Source organism: Vigna unguiculata, chromosome 11 (genome assembly GCF_004118075.2).
Source record: "Vigna unguiculata cultivar IT97K-499-35 chromosome 11, ASM411807v1, whole genome shotgun sequence".
NCBI classification, from domain to species: domain Eukaryota; kingdom Viridiplantae; phylum Streptophyta; class Magnoliopsida; order Fabales; family Fabaceae; genus Vigna; species Vigna unguiculata.
In genome coordinates this window covers 30,359,048-30,380,922 of record NC_040289.1, presented here as the reverse complement: position 1 = coordinate 30,380,922, position 21,875 = coordinate 30,359,048, and the positions used below count along the sequence as shown (strand labels likewise).

Below are 21,875 nucleotides of genomic sequence, written 5' to 3'. Positions count from 1 at the left end.
TTCCATAAATAATAATTTTAAAATGTTTAATGTTGTGGCAACCCATTATCAACATGATCGCAAAGTTTCATTTGCATGAAGGCAAATTACTCCTCGAAGCACGACTTCTAAATTTGGAATTTTCATTCTCAAATTGACTCGGAAAAAGAAATGTAAGATTGAGTATATAGTTTAATATCTTGTTACGCATGCCCTTCTAATTAATCATCGTTTTCCCTGTTCTCTTTTTGAGGGAGGAGATGAATCTCCTGGCTTCTCATCATAATCTATTAAAGCAATCAGAATCTTAAGAACGAATCTGCCAACTTGACGAAGGAAAAGAAGGCGAATTCCAATTGGAAAAAATGCAAAAAGAGCCGACAAGATAATGGAAGTGTACATGACTCCAATGGCAGTTATAAGATAGGCAAGTGCAGAATTGTTAGCCACAACTAACCTTACAGCAGCCAAGAATGCCACTGGCACTGTTAAAAACTCAAAAACCAAACAACCCATTGCAAGGATAGTTGCTCTTGTTGCCAATTTACGATCAAAAATCAATGCCATCAACATAAGTCCACATGCAATCACAGAGCTATACATAGCTGTCATGTTGAAGGTCGTGAATACCCAAAATAATGCTTTATCACCCAACACTGCCATTCCTCTCTTTTTTGGGTTTGGATCATCAGAACTGTATACTCCTCCTGGCACAGTGAAAGCAGCTGCAAATGTCACTGTCACCATCAATGTCGCCACAACTAAGAATGTGTTTAGCAGATCCTTCAAGCTCAAATCCATTTTCAGTGTTTGTTGCTGTCGAAAATGCAACATATCATCCACCTTCGAGGGCACACCTGCTTCTTTCAACACTCGTCTTGCTAGAAACTTCATAAAAATTAGATAAAGAAGCTTAGAAAAAGAAAGTAGAAATTAACATTAGATGTTATGTTATGCATCATCATCAGATAGAATCCTCAGTTGTGATTGATTCTTCTGATGTATTCTACACATATTAATAAGTGATCATTACCTTTCTAATAGTCGTTTTATTTTTCAAAGCAAGACCAATGATATCTTGAGCAGTTAAATCGTTGTTATTCAAGAGCTTCACATCAGTCCTCTTATCTTGAGTGAAAAGGTATAGAACTTTCGGAAATAAATTTAATGAAGCCAAATGCAATGGAGTGTTTCCATTGTTGTCTTTCTGATTTATAATAGATTCATCAATCTTTGAATTTCCCAACAGATATTCTACCACTTTACTTTTTCCATTCTTTGCAGCAACATGAAGAATGTTCTGGCCCTTTTGATTCAGGAGAACGTAAAGATTAGTAACACATTTGTGCTGAAGGAAGTATACGAAATCCTTCTGCATAACCAATGTATGCTGCATAATGAAAGGGAGTACCTTCATCTTCATCTCTTAAATAAACTAGCTCTGGTTTTTTCTTTAGTATCACTTCTATCAAAGCTATATTTCAACAACACAAAATAAATTTAATTAGGAACTTTCTAAGAAGAGTAACGTTTGTTTTGAGAATGATAAAGAAAGATAAAATGGAGAAATATTACAGTGCTTTTGTATTGCAGATGTTGTGTTTATATAAACACAATACAGTACAATCATAATATTTATAATAAAGTCATCATTGAATACAAGAAATAATTAAACAATATAGGTAATAATTGATAATGATGGTTGCACGCATGAGAAATAATACACGGGCATAATATCAAGGATATTGGGATAACATTATTGACATAATATCTCTGGTATTGATTCTAATAATTAGAATCGTAACTTTCTCTAACTCCCTCTCTCAAGATGTTGAACCTTGTGTGTGAGAGAGGTTTGGTTAAACAATCTGTAATTTGATATGCATGTGAGCACACATGTTATTGTGACTTGATTCTGAAGCACTTGATCACGAATGTAGTGAACATTTATCTCAATATGTTTAGACCGAGCATGCATCACTGGATTGGATGCCAGTGCCTTAGCACTCAAGTTATCACACCACAAAATCAGCTTTCTAGGCATAGGAAAATTCAGCTCATCTAGAAGTGATATGATCCAAGTTACTTTTGCTGCTAGGTCAGCTAAAGCTCTATATTCTAACTCAGTACTTGACCGTGTACCGTCTATATCCAGGGAAAACACACTACCCTACTATAGATTTCCTATCATCTATGCTAGTGGCCCAATTTGCATAAGAGAATCCAACTATATCAAGATTGGTTGAGGGTTTGATATGAAGACAAAAATTTGTTGTTCCATGGAGATATCTCAGTATTCTTTTATTCCTTGCCAATGATCTATATTTGGGGAACTCATATATTGGTTGAGTTTGTTGACATAAAATGTTATGTCTGGTCGAGTGTTGGTCAGATATTGTAATGCACCTATAGCCTATCTATATAGTTTAGGGTTAGTAATAAGCTCTCCTTTAGCAGTGAATTGTTTTCCTATTACCATTGGTGTAGGGCAAGATGAAGCTTTTTCCATATTAAACTTCTTGAATAGATCTCTAATGTACTTTGTTTGTTTAAGGTACATTCCACCCACAACTCTATGTACTTCAATTCCCAAGAAGTAGTGCAGAAAGCCAAGGTCTTTAAGAGAGAAAGCAATGTTTAATTGAGTAATGAAAGTCTCTAAATACTTATTTTTGCTCCCTGTAATTATTATGTCATCAACGTATATGAGAAGGAGTATGATATGATCATTTTCTCTAAGACCAAACAGTAACAAATCACTCTTGGTGTTTTGAAAGCTCGATCTCAATAAAGTGTCTTTCAACTTGTCATACCAAGCCCTTGGGGCTTACTTCAGTCTGTAAATTGCCTTATTTAATTTGCATATGTGGTCAAGCTTGGTTGAATCTGTATATCCTTCAGGTTGATGCATGAACATATTTTCTTTGAGATTGTCATTCAAGAATGCATTATTTATGTCTAATTGCCTAACCTCCCAATTTAAATGTATTGTAATGGATAGGAAAATTCTTATCGTGTTGGACTTGACCACTACACTGAAGGTTTCGTCATAGTTGATGTAACATCCCTACCAGATATTACGGATTTAAATTAATAAAGTAAAGAAATATTACATCAGCTTCATTTATTAAAACCATCATTTTCCAAAAATGCTGGAAATTTAAAACTTTATAATAGTAACAATTATTCTCAAAACCTCTACTATAACTCAACAAAAATTTCATAATAAAATTCAAGTCTAATAATGTAAATTATTACAACTGTTCCAAAACATAATAAAAACTTTGAATAAAAATCAGAATCCCAGTCTAGCCCCACTCCGACTCTAAGCCTCACCAGATCCACCTACAACATCATCTGCTCCCGTGTACCGCGTACACGATCATCGCAAACACAAGCAAATAGGGTGAGCTAACAGAATAAAACATATATATAACACATTTATATATATCACACAATCACAACAAAGGAATTCCATCCTTTGATTCCATGCCACATGGCCACAACCATATTAACTGTGTTCTACGTCTTCTAGTGAATACCTCAAGATGTCTGTCTTGCTGCCACACCTATCGGCTACAATCGATAAAGCATGTGTGAGAAACCATGCTACGGATCACACACCGTAACGCCAGGTGGAATTCCCAATACGAACATAGTTTGTAATGCCCCAAGACTACCAAAATCATTGGTTTTATACCAAGGAAGGCAATCTATCTAGACCCGTCGTACGAGCCATAACCCGCACACTCACATCGGCAACACTCGCCAACTCGAGCCACAACTCAAGAGTTCATCGTGTTCATCCGCCATCTTGATCCACAACTAAAGAGATGTTATTCCAAGCCACAACTCAAGAAATACCACGTGCTTAACCCCTATCCCGAGCCACAACTCAAGGGATACGTTTTGAGCCACAACTCAAGGAACACCAGCAAGCCGAACTTTGAGATATCATAGAAGCCTTGTAGATCAAACACATTAAAACGAGCCAATCACCTTTGCCCCAAACATATCGCTTGGCACAACACCCTAGGCACCAGGCGCACCCTGTTTTCAAACCGCCTGGTGGGGGACGCGTACCGCCAGTCGCGTAGCACCTCTGAAACACTGACGTTGTAGTCATCGCCTGGCGGGACCACCCTCGCCGCCAGGCGGACGCGTTCTAGGAGCCCACTATTTTTGTATCTATTGCCTGGCAGATCCCGCTCTGCCGCCAGACGCTGCATCAATACATCAATCATTACTAGTTTAGGTTCTCCAACTCCGGTGGCACACTTTCAATAGATACTAACACAACCTGTGAACTTTACCAGTTTAACCTATCAACTCCTGGGTGATTTAATCTTACTACCAAATCTTTTTCTTTTACTACCATTTAGATTCATGACCCAAGATTTCAAATAAGGAAACTAACACAAATTCAATCTTACCTTGTCACAATATACCACAGTTAAGTTTATATCTCATACACTATATTATGTACTCCAATTATTGCCTAAGTCTCTGCCAACTTCCATATAACATAGCCATCATACTTTAACAATATCTACAATACAATTCCAACTAGAGCCATTCCCCAATCTTACCACTCTAACATTTCAGTTTGCCTCCTTACCAACCCAATCCCATGGTTTTATTAAAACCTGGCCAAGACAATTTATAGCTTAGTGATCTTACATAACCTTGTTTCACTCATTTCCTATACTTTAAGCCCTCAGCCATTATATCTAAAATTTCCCTTTGACATTCACACACCCCAGTTTACTTCCCAATCTTTCCTTGCTCACCGTAACACATGAATCCAATTCTCTGGTATGGTGCCTAGCGGCAACCAAGGTGCTTCTAAGCAGTTCTTGCTGTTTTTGGAACCCCAGCACTTTATCTGCACCTGCGAACCTTAACCCATCCCCAACCACTTTGTTTTCAATCAATTTCTGACTCCATAGGCTGCACTTCAGTATCTTAGGGTTACGGTTCACCCTTAAAACTTCCCATATACGAAATTCATTCACATTTACCACTTAAAATAGTGCCAACATGGTAATCCCAAATCAGCAACCCTAAAGTACTGTTCATACCATTTTTCATCCAATTTAGACCCAATTATTGCATGGTTACAACAATTCTTAATCCTTAGCCTTTCGTACATATATGAACTTCAGTTTCCCCCAATTAGAATCGTTCTAGAACCCCAAAAACATCAAGATCGAACCAAAATGGTCTACGTCGCCTGGCAGGTGTTCATCACTGCCAGGCAATTCAACAAACCCCAAAAAATTGGGTGAACACAGCATGCGTCGCTGGCGGTCGGGAGCTTATCGCCAGGCGGTTTCTCTTCAGGAACCCAGAATACACTGAAAATGGGATCAGTCGCCTTACGGCTACGAGTAACCCGCCAGGCAGTTTCTGGAATTTTCCAGAAACTCGAGAATTCAATAGATATGTGAAACATTTAAGCATTGCATACCATACATCATGGAATTCATGCTAAAACATCAAAATTTACGTGTAAAGCTCCCCTAATCTGGAAGTCCTTTGCTTAGAGTTTCAATTATAAGTATTCCCTTGAGCACCATTGTCCTCTCTTTGATTCCTTCCCAAATCAGCTCCTATGCGTCACTCAAAACTCACATTTCACTTTGGATTTTCTCTTCCTATTGTGCAGTACAAGGATAGACCAAGCAAACATTCTTTCTCACTTCCAATTTGCCTTTTAATTAGGTCTTAATGAGGGTTAATTAGCCAAAAAGAAAAAACAAGTTTAATGGTGAGGTTAATTGTTATTCAAGGGCCATTATTGAGTTGTTTTTCAGCCCCTCTTGATTGCTCCTTTGTCAATTAGGGTTTCTTCTACCCTTTCACATTCATGCCAAAACTAATTTTGGCAAAAAGAGAGTTTAGTTTGGGTTCACCAAGATTCAAATCCATACCATGCCAATGAGAAATCAATGCATAATCATTCAACCAATTCATGTTTCGTGATAATTAATATAATTCTATGATTATACCATCACTCAACATGATCAAGCATATTGTCAAAAATAATAATAAATTAAATAACACATAAAAGGCATACATAGCACTCGAACTCAAGTCCTTTCACATAATTAAGTACTCTCAACCATTTAAGCTAGTACTTTTTCACATTACATCAATCAATATTTAATGTCATAAAGGCTCCCATTACCCACATTTATTAATTAATTAAATAATTAATTAATTAATTAAATTCCACGAGTCTCATAGTTGAGACCCACAAAACCTTTGGCAACCAATCTTGCTTTCCTTCGTTCATTTGAGCCATCTGCCTTGTATTTAGTTTTAAAGACCCACTTGGAGTCTATGATGTTATTTTGCTCCTAAAATAGTACCAAAGTCCAAGTATGATTATCTGCTATAGCTTTAAATTCTGCATCCATGGCTGCTTTCCATTTTGGACTGAGTAGAGCTTCATTAACATTCTTTGGTTCCTTGTCTTATGTGTCTATTTCTGACAGTCCTATATAGGGAAGTTTTGGCTTGTAGATCCTTGTCTTCTAGTTTGCATCCAGTGTGTGTTATCCTACTGAGTCTGTTGGTTATTTTCTTATGGTGTATCATTTACATGAATAGAGATATCAATTAGCGTTGGTTGATCATCATTGACAACTAAGTCATTGAGAGGTTGTTGCTCTTCATTGGAAACTAAGTCACCTTCTTGATGATTCACCTCCTTGTGAGTTGAGTCAACTATGTGACTTGTAATGGTACTTGCAGGACAAGAAGGAAGAACAACAACGGTTGTTCCAATCAGTGTTTTCAATAAATTTCTTGTGTCAAGACCATCATGGAAAGGAAAGTGATTCTCATTAAAGACCACATGTCTTGAGATGAAAATTTTGCCATGAGAGTTGAGGCACTTATAACCCTTGTGAGATTTTTTTTATCCCAAGAATACACACTGTGTAGTGTGGAATTGAAGTTTATATTTATTTTATGGTTTAAGGCAAGGATAGCAGGCACAACCAAACAGATTTAGAGCATCATAATCAGATTTCTTTCCAAATAACAATGAAAAAGGGCTTTAATTTGGGTTAGCTAATGAAGGCAATCTTTTGATGAGATAAACTAAGGTAAAGAAAGCTTCCTACTAGTAGTGTGAAGGCATTTTAGCCTGTGCCAAAAGTGTGAGTCCTAGTTCAGTCACATGTTTATGTTTCCTTTCAACTCTACCATTTTGTTGAGAGGTATATGGGCAAGACATTCTAAATTGAATTCTCGATTCTTTGGCTATTTTCTGGATAGGTTTAAACTCAGCTCCACCGTCACATTGAAGAGCTTTTATCTTCTTGTTAAATTGGCTTTCAACCAAGCTTTTGAATTGAGTGAAAACATGTATTGTTTTTTATTTTTCTTTCAAAGAAAAACAATCCAATTGAACCTATTATAATCATCAATGAAAAGAACATAATACTTAAAATTAGAGGGAGATAAAATTGGGGCAGGTCCTCATACATCATTGTGAATCAATTCTAAAGGTTTCTTAGCATGAGAGGAAGAGGATTTAAATTTAAATGGTAACAAGTGAAGTTTTCCAAATTGACAAGCTTCACAAGATGAAAATTGATCATGTGATGATGTTTTGACATTGCAAATCTTCAATACCTTTTCTAAGACTTTGTTGTTGGGTTGTCCAAGTTTTCTATGCCAATTCTCCTTTAGCAACATGTAGACACTTGGATCTTTATTGACTTGAGAGTTAGCACTTGAAAGTTGGTATAATTCATCTCTAAGTTTCCTTCTTAGTAGTATTTTCTCTGTCAATTTGTCCTTCACATAACAGTAGCTTGCATCAAATTCAACAAGGGCATTATTGTCAGCAGTTACCTTAGATACACTCAATAAATTTTTTGTTATTTATGGAACATATAGAACATTATGCAAGTTGAGGTTATTCAATTTGGTTGTGCCCGAGGCCAATATTTTCAATCTTTGACCATTTCCAACTAAGAGAGAAGAAGTCGTACCATTGTTTTCATTGAGATCTTGAAGTTTCTCATTTTGATGGGTCACATGATTGCTAGCTCCACTATCAAAGTACCATTCATAGCCTTGATTGTGGTAGGGGGGCTATGAAATCACTATGATTTTCTCTCTTGTTATTTTCATGATTATGATTTGAACTTGTGTATGACTTATCATAACGATAAAAGCAATTCAATGTTATGTGTTCGATCTTGTTACATACTTGACATATTGGTTTAGATCTACCTCCTCTGAAGTTAGAGCCCCTCCAATTACCTTGGGTCCTTGGTTTGTTGCTTCTAAAATTAGTTCTGGTTGCAAGGTTTGCTGAAATATTGATAAGTGCCAAAATTCAGTAAAGATTCATAACAAAATCTGGCACTTATGCTTTTAATTTGTGTTCATTTCATATTGATTCTCCCTAAATCTAAGTTTCAATCACATGTTTCCAAGTTTTGATTTAAAGAAATCATTTGATCTTATTTTGTGTGTTTTTTAGGAAAGATTAAAGAGAACTCAAGAAGAGTGAAGGAGAAAGCAAGAAATAGAGAAGAAAAGGAGGAAAATCTACAACAGGTCACTTAGAGCTAAGGTGTTTCGCTCAAGCTAGGACAGGCTCGCCCAAAGTTAAAGTCTTCTCGCCTAAGCGAGACACTTACTGCCTTTCTCGCTCAAGCAAGCTTGATCTCGCTTAAGCGAGATTTCGTGAAGAAGCTATGAGCAGTTTTTCAATTCTCGCCTAAGCAAGAACATGGTCGCCCAGGCGAGACCTTTCTTCAACCTGAAGAACTCTATCTTGCCTAAGCGAGAATGAGTGGCCCAAGCGAGACCCTTTCTTCATGCTGAAGTACTCTATCTCGCCCAAGCGAGAATTCGTGCTGTATATATATTGTGGAAGCTTTGAACTGCAGGGGAGCTGGAATTTTGGAGAAGAAACTCACACTTGAAGATCTGGAGAGCTGCAACCACGAAAGCAGAACATAGTTTCTCATTTTCTTCTTCTTCTTCTTAGCTCATAGCATTTGTTGGATACCATGAGTGGCTAATCTCTTTCCTTGGGATTGAATGTAATCTACTCAAACTTGGATGTAATCTGGTGATATTTATATATAGCATTTTTTTTACTCAATATTGGTATTATTGTTCCGTTCTTAATGCTTGATTCTATCTGATCAATAGATGTTTTGATTTTGATTTTTAGATCTGACTGAAAAGTATTTCTGAAAATCTAATTTCAAAAATGATACTTGATATATTGTGATGCTAGGAATAGATTTGAATATATCAATTGCTTTTAACACTCGACCGTAATGCTGGATAGTTTGTTGAATATGTGAGGAATCAATATTTAGGGAACTAATCTTACGAATTTTATACGCGAGGGATCGATATAAATGATTTTTGAGTCTGCATCAATATTGGTATTTTCAGATGTTATATATTATATTCATCCATATTACAGACAAGGGAGATAGATGAAATTCAATCCCAGTTTCTTTTACTGAATTTTTATCTAATTTTCTGCTTTTACTGTATTTGTTTATGCAAATTAGTTTAAACATCAATGATCTATCAAATTAAAATTTATGTATATATATGATGATCGAGATAATTATTTATTTCAATTGACTCCGTTCCTCGTGGGTTCGACACTCTTACTAAAAAATCATTATACTACAGTTGACTTTTGGTACACTTCAATTTCATCTTTTGTGATTAAATATGTTTGTGTATGTAAGTATGTGTTGTGTTTATAGTTCTATGTTTGTGTGTAAAAAGGTGAGTTTTTAGCATCCAATCATCTCAATAAGGCAAACCATGCACTTTTGGTGTTTTCAAACAAAACTGGTATTTTAAGCATGGGAATGAGTTTTGGTGCCAAAATTGAGATCATCAAATGCTAAAAGTTGCCTTGTTTAGGCCAAATTGTGAAAATTGAGTTTGATAGCTTGATTTTTAGTTTAATGTTGTGAAACCTTTTGGAATGATGGAGGATTGATTGAAGTATGGTTTGATGTGTGTTTCTGAGTTATTTGAACTGAAAGGATCATGAATTGAGTGAGTGAAAGTTGAACAAAATATTGGAAAGTGGCAAAATCAGTGTGTGCCAAAACTGCACGAAAATCTCGCCCAAGCTAAACATGTCTCGCTTGGGCGAGATATGTAGAACCTGAGCTATCCATTTTTGCTAATATACTCGCTAAAGCGAGTGGTGGGTTGTGGGTTGTAACATAGTAATGTGGGTTGTTTATGCACGAATTGGTTCAAAAATTTCATATTTTAAGAGTGCATCCAAGCTGTTTGACGAAATGCTTGACTTAATTTTGTTCTTGGTTGGTCATTTAAGTTTGTAAAAGCTGACTTGGCATGTTTTTGGTGGGTTAATTTTCATCCTTGCAGGTCAATGGCTAGAACAAAGACAACATCTAGACTTCCCACTACAGAACCTAACAAAGGAAAGAGGAGAAGACGTGTAAGTAGCCCTTCTCCTGAAAGGCCAAACAACAACCTGTTTAGAGAACCCGAAAGAGAAGAACGGTATGAGAAGATAAAGAATTGGGTCTTTATCAAAGAAAGAAAGGTGGTTCTACTCCCGGACGAATATGATCCATTCTTGAATGGCCTTATCAGGAGGAACTGGATGAAGTTGGCTGACCCGCTTCCAAATTTGATCCAGAGATTGTCAGAGAGTTCTATGCAAATGCCTATTGTGAGGACAATCCTGGTGAAAAGAGGTCTAAAATTAGGGGGAGGTGGGTCAATTATTATCGAGCAACAATTAGTGAATTACTTGGTAATCCACTACCTCTAGAACCAGGGCAACGCTGTGATTTCACAAGAAAAAGGAGGAGTAATGAACCTTATGATGAAAACGAAGTGGCACTCCTTATATGCGCTGCCAACCAATCTTATCAAGTCGGGCCCACTGGAAATCCTCTCAGAATTCTAAGAGGGGATATGAAAACCTTAGCCCAAGTCTAGACCACATTCTTACTTGCAAACACAGTGCCCATTGGCCACGTGTCAGACTTAAACGTCCCTAGATGTCATCTCCTTTATTGCATAATGAGGGAGGATATGATTGTTGACGTAGCCACCATTATCTCTGAAGAAATCCACAAATTTGTGAGGTATGAAGTCAACACTAGGAATGACAAGGCAAAATGTGCTTTGGGTTTTCTGGCTTTAATCACAACTCTTTGCCAAGATCAAGGGGTGAAGGTAGAGTTAACTGAAAAGATACGACCTTCAATTACCAAGAGATTCATTGAACATTTTTGTACCCACCCAGAGGACTTGGAGCAGCCAGAAGGGCCCCAACTGGACCAACAAGTTGAAGACCAACCAGCAATGGAAGAACAACAAACAGGGCCCACACAACAACCTCAACTCAACATGAATAATGAATTGCTTGAGCAGATGAGATATATGAGGTTGCAGATGGATCACACCCACCAGCAAAATGCTTCCATTCATAGAGGACAACTCCACCTTCAGGAGTACCTCTATCAGAATGTCCGCGGACCATACCCAGGCATGACTCCATCAGACTTCTTGACTTATCTACAGTGGCCTGGGAATAGTCCTATTTTCCCGGGGGAAGTAGACCTGCTGCAGGTGAGGGACCATCAGGAGCTGTAGACAGAGACGACTTTGTTGCTGACACAGATAGAGCAGACATTGAGGAGAAGATTGATTTTGGAGGGGATTGATTCACAGCACCATTCCACCCTTCAAAACTCTATAAATACGGTTTCGTTGTTCTTTTTCTTTTAGTATTTTGCAGTATTTATGTAATTAGTACAATTCTGCTTTAGTTGTTTTGGCTAGAATGTTATATTATCTAGTTAATTAACTATTTAATTTTACTTTTTGGCTTAGTATTTTGTGACAGCTAAAATTTTTTGGGAATCATTTTGAAAATCTTTCTTGAGGAAATTGGTTAAAGAGAAATTTGATTTCAGTAAGTGTCCTGAGTCTAGAACAACTGAGTGAACTGAACACAGAGGTGAAAAAGGAAAATTTTGGTTGAATTCATAATTAAATAGCATTAGGATATTAGTGCTAGATAGTTAGTCAAGATAATCAGTTATAACAACAAGTGAGATACCAAGGAAATAAACCAGAAAACCTAGTGAGTGTGTGAATCCTTAAACAGCTTGAGTGTTTCCATTGTTTGTTGACAAGTTGATATTGCTTGAGTTTTCATTTGATAACATCATATTTGAAGCATGGAAATGATTAAGGCAATTTTGTTGAATTTACAACTCGGTGTCAAATAGCCAACCTGTAAATAATCATCCTTTGTTGATAGCCTATTTGAGCCTAATTGTTTGAATTATGAACCTTAACCTTAATTTGAATTATTATCCTTTCCCTTTGCACACTTAGGGATAGAGAGCATAGGTGCATTTTATTCAACTGTAAGGGTAATTGGTTGGTAGAATTGCACTCAAGGAAGAAAAAGGTTGAGTATCATAATTCACTCTTTAGTAGTGTGTAGGAATGTATATATTTACTCAAAAAAAAGAAAGAAAAGAAAAGAACAAAAAAGAGATAAGAGTGAATTATGAATGAAAAAGAAACTTAGTGTATTGAGGTCTGAATTGTGAGGAATGGAGAGTAGAATTGAAATTGGGTTTGAATTGTAGCTATGCTCTCTTTTCTAAGTTGTGCTTTTGTGATCTTGAAAAACCATTATTCTTGAAAGCCTAGCCTCATTACAACCTTGAAAAGACCTTAAGATCCATGCTGATTGTGTGTTTGTGGTTGGATTGAAAATGACTAGCAATTTTGATTTGTTGAAATTCAGTGGAAAATGAGAGAGACACATGCCTGTGAGATTTAAGAGAGAATTTCATTGGTTAGAATCACTTATTCTTACAATTAGTTTTCTTGAAAAATTGGTTGCATTTTTATCCTACTGTTGTTTGATAATTGGATTCACCATTTGCTTCTGATTTTGAATCTGTGGTTTGGAATGCAAAAGTTGTCTGGTAAGGAAGTGTGAAAATGATTTCTCAAGTATTCATTGAAAGATGATTGAAATTGTTCAACTGTTCTATTCTACTTTCAAAAGCCAATAGTTAGGCTTGTAGATCAATCCAACTAAGGTTGATTTGATCAAACAATTTGACCACCACCGGATTGTAATTAACATCTAGTCCATTCAGCGTTTGAATCATCAAATCTGAGTTGGAGATTGGTGATCATGCTAACTTTAATTTATCAGCAAGGTTCTTCATTTTGAGAAGATATTGATCCATCTTCATTTCTCCTTCACGAGTGGTGTGAAATTCTAACTTTGTGTGTGCAGGTAGATTGTACTTGATTTTGTGTGTGCACCTGTTAGGCTTTGGGCTTCATCCAAAACTTCCTTGGAGGTTTCGTAGTGTAACAATGATAAGTGCCAAAAATCAGTAATTTTCATATGGAATGTTGGAACTTCTGTTTGTAATTTGTGTTTATATGATGTTGATTCTCCCTAAATCTAAGAAAATGAGCTTCAATCACATGCTTCCAAGTTTTTACTTAAAGAAATCATTTGATCCCTATTTTGTGTATTTTTCAAGTAAATTATAGTAGAGGAGGAAAGAACTTAAGAAGAGCAAAAGAGAAATCAAGAAACAAAGAAGAAATGGAAGAAATTGTGCATCAGGTCGCTCAAGCCAAAACAGTCTCGCTCAAGCCAAAGTCATCTCGCCTAAGCGAGACAGTTGTCGCCATTCTCGCTCAAGTGAGCTTGCTTTCGCCTAAGCGAGAGTTTGTGAAGAAGCCCATGTATTTTTGCAATTCTCACCCAAGCGAGAATGTGGTTGCCCAAGCAAGACCCTTTCTTTAGCATGAAGTACTCTATCTCGCCCAAGAGAGATTTAGTAGCCCTAGCGAGACCTCGTGCTGTAAATATATTCTGGAAGTTCAAAAAGGAAACCAGCGGGGAGAAAACTGGAAAAATATATATATGAGAGCTGGAACATGAAGCAGAGCACACAATTGCTCATTTTCGTCTTCTTCTTTAGCTCTTGGGATTTTGATGGCTACCATGAGTGGCTAATCTCTTTCCTTGAGATTGAATGTAATCTACTCGAACTTGGATGTAATATGGTGATATTTATGTATTGCATTTCTGATTTGAACAATGATACTTGATATACTGTGATGCTAGGAATAGATTCCAATATAACAATTGCTTATAACACTCGACCGTAATGCTGGATAGTTTGTTGAATATGTGAGGAATCAATATTCAGGAAACTAATCTTATGAATTTTATACGCGAGGGATCGGTACAAGTGACTTTTGGGTGTTGCATCAATATTGGTATTTTTAGATGTTATGTATTATATTCATCCATATTACAGACAAGGGAGATAGATGAAATTCAATCCCAGTTTCTTTTACTGAATTTTCTAAACTTTTCCACTTTTATTGTATTATTTATATGCAATAGTCAATGATAAATCAAATTAAAATTTTTGTACATATGTTGATTGAGTTAATTATCTGTTTTAACTAAATTCGTTCCTCGTGGGTTCGACACTCTTACTTCAAATCATTATACTACAATTTATTTTTGGTACGCTTGCTAAGAGATCAACAAGTATTTTTGGCCCGATGCCGGGGAACAGTGTTCTCTTAAAATTTTCAGTCATCTCATCCAACTTTGTGTATATTTTCTTAATTAGAGTTCCTTTCCAAAATGGTTGCATGAAGTGAAGAGTTTCCAAGGCAGAGTGGAAGAGGTTGATGACTTGGGAATGGAACTTCCAACAGAAGATGAAGAATTTCCAAATTCGCATTCAAAACAGCCAAATACAAAGGTGATCTCCTTGACTTGTTCAAACAATGAACCACATCCTTATCTGCAATTAAAATCTCTTTCACCGTACCAACATCCCCATTATACACAACTTCATGCAAAGGAGTATTCTCATACTTATTTTTTTCTCTTGGAATCTCCTTATTATCTTTCATTTCATCATGTTTTACTTTCTCAATGGCATAATAAGAGAGATTGAACCTCATTATGGTTGAGTTCTTGGACCTCACAGCAACATGAAGTGCAGTATCACCTCTCACATTTCTCTTAATAAGAAGTTCAGGAAAGTGACAACAAATCAACTCCACAATGCGTTCTCTCCCCTTATCAACTGCCATATGAAGTAGTGAATCACCAACACAGGTAACTTGATCAAAAACAACATTCAAAGGAACTTTCTGTTGGGAATAGTCCAAGTGTTTTGGGCTTGAATAGAATAGAAAAAGTTAAACACTATATAAGAATAAAGACTCATAACATCATTGCCTAAAGGTTTTGGGCTTAAAGTGGTGTCAAAGGTCTTATATGTGTAAGACTAATGTCATATAACCATATGGAACCACAATCTCTCAATGACTATAACCATAACCCATATGTGAAAAATATATATAAATCCATCAATGGTATCAGAGTCGACAGTTCGGAGTGACTGACCGCATAACCATAACTGAAAAGGGGTCACTCATACACCTGAAGGGAAATATATGATATGAAAAAAAAAACAAAGTGACTCACCCTTGAGGGGAGATTGTTGGGAATAGTCCAAGTATGAGTCAAAAAGTCTCACATTGGATAAAATAGACAAAGTTAAACACTATATAAGAATAAAGACACATAATACCACTGCTTTAAGGTTTTGGGGTTAAAGTGGTGTCAAAGGCCTTCTATGTATAGACTAATGTCATATAACCATATGGAACCACGATCTCTCAATGACTCATATATAACCAAAACATATATTAAAAAATATAACCCAACACTTTCCTCCCTTCACACACTTTTTGCAACATGTCAACGAAGTTATCCACGTTCCCATTTTCAGCAACAACGTTAAACAACTCAAAAACCATTGTTAGAAAAATGATTACTCAAATAATATTAATAATAATAAAAATATGAAATAATATAATAATAATAATTAGAGCAATAATAATACTGACATGTATATAAAATAATGAATATTAATCAGATATCAACAATTATAATAACAATAAAAAATAAACAAGGAAAGGAGTAGAAATATCCTAGGTTGAGGCAAGCATAGCCTATCCTTAGAGAGAACACTTTTAAGAAAAACTCTAGTGTTTGTTGTCTCTGTTGTTGTTGTTCTTTCCTAAGCACCTAGGTGGTATTTATTGGTAGCAAAAGGAGACAAATGAGTAAATTGTAATAAGAATATAACTGTTAGCCATTACAAATATTAACCTATAAATTGAAGGTCTATAAAATCATGAGTAACAGTAGAATTTTTATTTTAATTATTTTATTTTTTAAATTATATTAAAATATTTCTAACAATCCCCCACATAATTTAAAAAATAAAATAAAACAAAAAATATTATCTTTTAAAACAAAATATTGTAGTTTAGTGTAAGGAACCTTTCAGGTTTAACCCTTACACCTAGTGCTTATAAACTTCCACCCGAGAAAATGTAGAGACTTGATTGTCTTGAGCTACATCCCTTGTGACCAGGTTTTAGTAAATAACACATACAATATCGATGTTCATTATAGGTTCTAATCAGTGGGTGCACGTCATGCCTTGTGCATGTATCTTGTTTCATGAGTGTCATTTAGAGACTTGCCCATGTCTCATAATGGCGGCCCCACCATCACACTCACTAGGTAAACCCTCAAAGGGTGGTTTGTGACTCACACTCCTACAATAATTGTCATTGGGTTTATTAAGAGGTATTTTATAAAATAATGCACATACCTCAACCATTGGGTTTATTAAGAGGTATTTTATAAAATAAGCATAATAATGCACATACCTCAACCTTATTATTGCCACAATTTATAGTACACCTCATCATAGGAATGAGACATAAAATTTAATCAAATTATTTGGTGTGCTTTAGTCAACAACAACTTTGTTGTTAACCATTGAACTTCATTCCATGGGATCGTCAATCATGTGGAGATGGGTGTCCATTGTTGCAACTAATTTATGGGCTATAATCTCATTCCCCTCGATGACTCAAATACTTGTTGTTGATGCATCAACCTTTTGATAAGCAGATTTGCAATATTTCTTTTCGACCTGACAAAGACAAGAGAGATAATATTATGAGTAATTTAGTTTCTAATATATTTGTCTCTCATTCTCATATGTCAATTTCATTGACATTTTTTACTTAAAACTTTAAATATAACAATTTGATTGTCAGGATGCATTGAAAATAGGAATAATTTATGCTTGCATAGTAGATCATCACAAAACAACAACTTTTTTACATAATTCTATGATAGTGCACCTTCATCCAAGGTTAAAACATAGCCATAACTAACAGTTGATTTTGTCACCAAAATCAATATCCAATTTACATTATCCTTCGACCATCTCAAGAAATTGGACATATTGCCATAACTAGAAGAAACACAAATAATGTTACACTAGATGGCAAAACAGTGAGGTACATATTCATTCACTTCATAATATATAACCAAGATTTTTTTTATTAACAAGTATGTTACTATTGCAAGACACCCCCACACTTTGAAATATTTTAAATGTGGTTCTTTTTTCTTTCATAACTCATAACAAGTTTTATCAGTTTTATCACAATCTTTTGTGTTCAAAATATGGTAAGCAGGATATGAAATTTCACTAATATAATGTTCGGCAAGCTAGAACTTGTAGAATAACATTTACCGTATCAAAGTATTTTTTTCTTTCTTTCTTTCGCTGCACCATTATATTAACACCATACACTATATGAAGATGTTACTTAATGAATAATACAATGAGTTTCACACAAAAACACTCATTTATACATACATGTATCATAACTTCTCTAATTAATTAATTTTGCACCTCAAAATTGTATAATTTGAATGGTCTCTAACCAAACTTCTCAACAATTATAATAATAGCATATCATCTATCAATACTTAATATTTTGTAATAATCAAAGAGAACTTGTAAATATTTTATTACAAGATAAAGGTACTTAACTCAAACAAATCATCACAAATATATCATTTACCAACCAAAACACATGTCTAGAAATAATTATCTTATTACACTCTAGAAACACTTCATAACTATGTTGAGCAGCAAGGAAGTTTCTAAATTCAGAAACATGAATTTTTTTTTTAAATAATTGCTAGAAGACAAGTTTAGTTTTTACTTGACCATCCCTTCAATTTTGATATGAAGATTTCTTCTTTTATCAGCATTCACATGACATCAATTAAAATAATTCATTTTAATTTCATGTGATGAACAATAATTTTGAATTTATAAATTTGATAAAGATTATATTTATTATCGGTCATATCTTTTTTTTTTCATATAAATATCAAGCTAAATTTTTTTTTCTCTTTGCAAATGCAAAGTTTACTTCAAGTGTTTTCCATTACACAATAGTAGTTTTAGTATGACAAATTATTTTATAATTATTTTCATACAAAACAATTAAAATATATACATGATATAAAACATCTTTATCAATGGTAAGAATAGACAATATTAAAGCATAAATTAATATAACAGCAAAAACATTAGCTTTAAACATCACAAAAAATTATTCAATGAGAAGCAATTTCATTTATCCATAATTTCATTTATTGTTACCAATAAAAATAAAAACAATTATACATATCAATTTTTAGGCTTAGTTGAAACTGATTTAATTATAACCATAAGAAACACATTAGTTCATAACATGTGTTTTCAGTCTTCAGCTCTGTATTATTTTTTAATTTTAGAAATGAATATAGACGAGTAAACAAAAATAGAAATAATAAGATAATTAGTTTTCTCTCTAAGAATGTTAGAAAAATGATTACTCAAATAATATTAATAATATTAATAATAATAAAAAATGAAATAATATAATAATAATAATTAGAGCAATAATAATACTGACATGCATATAAGACAATGAATATTAATCATATATCAACAATTATAATAACAATAATAAATAAAAAATAAACAAGGAAAGAAGTAGAAATGTCCTGGGTTGAGGCACACATAGCGCTATCCTTAGAGAGAAAATGCCCCTACTGCACAGGGCTAAACAAATACACAATCATATGTGTTTCAAATCATATACGTTTCTCTCCCAAGATACAACAACCCGTCAGATCGATCGAGTGCAGCAAAAGATCTCCGAACCTTATGAACACCACTGTCTTAAAGATAATATAGAGTAGAAAAGAAGTACACTTTTAAGAAAAACTCTAGTGTTTGTTGTCTTGTTGTTCTTCCCCATACATCTAGGTGGTATTTATAGGTAGCAAAAGGAGACAAATGAGTAAATTGTAATAAGAATATAGTCGTTATCCATTAAAAACATTAACCCATAAATTAAAGATCTATAAAATCATGAATAATAGTAGAATTTTTATTTTAATTATTTTATTTTTTAAATTATATTAAAATATTTCTAACAACCATAACTTTTTTCTTCCCAACGAGATCCTTATGCAGAAGTTGTGAAGCTGCATTTTCACTCTGGAACTTTCTCTTCCTCAATTTCTTCATCCTTCTGCTGCATCTCTCTTTCCAACTTGCATCATCTGAGTCGATAGGAATTTGCACATGATCACGAGTCATGTTTATAATTAATTAATTAACACCTGAATCAAGTTAAGGTTGTAACAATAGATGTAAGCCTGCAACACCTGAGTATATATAAATTAAGTGACTTTTGATAAATCTGTCAATAAATTTTGTTGCTATTGATTTAAGTAGTTAATTTGCATCTACCATTATCAAAACCTGTGTGTGAATGTACATGGTAGGTAAGTAGGTCAAATAATTCCTTGTATATAGAATTCTTGGTTGACAGAATTCAAAATTTAAACCATTTTATTTATGAATATTTAATGCTTATTTGATCCTAGTTTTATTTATTTCAGTTCCCATACCATGACTTTAGAAGAAGGGAAGACCTTGAATATGATAAAATTTAAACTGACATTATTGTTGGAAGGATGATAAATACTCTTCGTTTGTGACAGCCAGGCAACTTTATTAAAATGTCAACTTCACAATCTTGATTTCTTTGTTGATTCTATGATTTTATATATATATATATATATATATATATATATATATATATATATATATATATATATATATATATATATATATATATATTCTTGTTTTAAAGATAATTATTTTTAACAAGTTATGTAAACTAAAAGTATACCGGTTCATAATATATTAACCTAATCTCTATTAAAAAAATAGGAATAATTCTAACACATGAAAGTAAAATTTTAAACTAAAAGGAAATTATACGTAGGGATGTTAACGGGACGGATAGAGTACGGGCAGTAGTTTCTCCATACCCTATTCGTTGGATAAATATTTGTTTCATACCCATACCTATAGGGTTGGGCAAAATATATTGAACTGCACTAGTAACTGCACTGAACTAAAAAATAGTTCGCCTGAACTGCATTGAACTGAAAAACAGTTCAGACGAACTGAACTGCCCTATTTTTTTTTCTAATAAACTGAACTGAACTAAATTACACTACACTATAATATGAACTAAACTAAATTGTTATAAACTGCATTAAGTTTGAACTGAACTGCACTATTTTTGAATTGAATTGAACTATTTTTTAACTGAACTGCACTACTTTTGAATTTAACTACACTATTTTTGAATCGTTTTTGAACCGAATTGCACTAATTTTGAACTGAATTGTACTGATTTTGAATCAACTACACTATTTTTTAATCCAATTGTACTATTTTTTAATCGAATTGCACTGATTTTGAATTGAATTGCACTGTTTTATAATTTGAAAGCGGTTAGAAAATAATACTTGAAATATGCATCATACTTTAATACACTAAAATCAAAATATTAATACATCTTAATACATAGGTTCTCCCGTAGGTTCTCCCATAAACAACATAATACATTTTAATTAGAGCTGTCAAAACGGGTCACCCGACCCAACCCGGCTTGGCCCGCGACGGGTTGGTCACTTAGTGGGTCAACCCAACTCGGCTCACTTATTAGCGAGCCAACAAAATTAGAACCCGACCTGACCCACCACGGGTTAAACGGGTTGGCTCACTGGCTCATTTAATTAAAAAAAAAACACACAATTTTTTTTCTTCAATCCCAAGAAAACTAAATTATAATTCCGATTAAAATCTAAATAAACTTCAATACAATCCAAATAAAATCCCAAATTATGTTAAACTCCAAATACAAACCAAAATCACAAAAACATAAATTACTATCTAACATCAAATCATTCTTGTCACTTGTCAAACTATAGTATTAGAGTCTTTAATGGATAAATCCACAACATTTTCATCTCTTGAAGCATCTTCTTTATACAATAAAACAAGAAAAAAATAATGTTAACTAATAATATTAAAAGATTAAGTATTAAATAATTAAATTAATTTTACAGTACTAACAATAATGTTACCTGTTAGTTCAAAACCATGCAACCAATTTTGTGTTAAAATGACTGCCTCAACATTCTCTGGAAGAATGGAAGAACGATATTTGGTTAGCACACGAGAACTAAGACTAAAAGCAGACTCACTAGCAACGGTAGTGATTGGAATGCTAAGCACGTCACAAGCCATCTTAGACAAGTTTAGATAACGATCTCGACGATCCCTCCAATAGCTCAATACATCCAACTTATCAAAAAATTTTGGATCAAGATTTCCTTCATCTAAATAAAGATCCAATTCAGACCTTCCAATGTCATTAACATGTTGGCTCAAATAATCAACATATTCCTAAGACAATATGAAAAATATTTAATATGTCATTCATAAGTAAGAAATAAAACACATTGTGTTTAAGGAGAAATTTGAGAATTAAAAACTCACATCAAATGCATCTATCACTTG

The 21,875-nt window shown here is 34.1% G+C and overlaps 1 protein-coding gene across 1 annotated transcript in view; it reads right to left on the bottom strand.

The window, feature by feature from the left end:
• Window positions 1–48: 48 nt before the first annotated feature.
• Window positions 49–21,875, bottom strand: part of LOC114170347 (protein ACCELERATED CELL DEATH 6-like) — a 46,415-nt gene continuing 24,588 nt past the window's right edge. Inside the window, exon 4 of the mRNA XM_028055825.1 lies at window positions 49–156. Coding sequence (XP_027911626.1) covers window positions 49–156 — 108 coding nt within the window. The remainder of the gene's footprint in view (window positions 157–21,875) is intronic.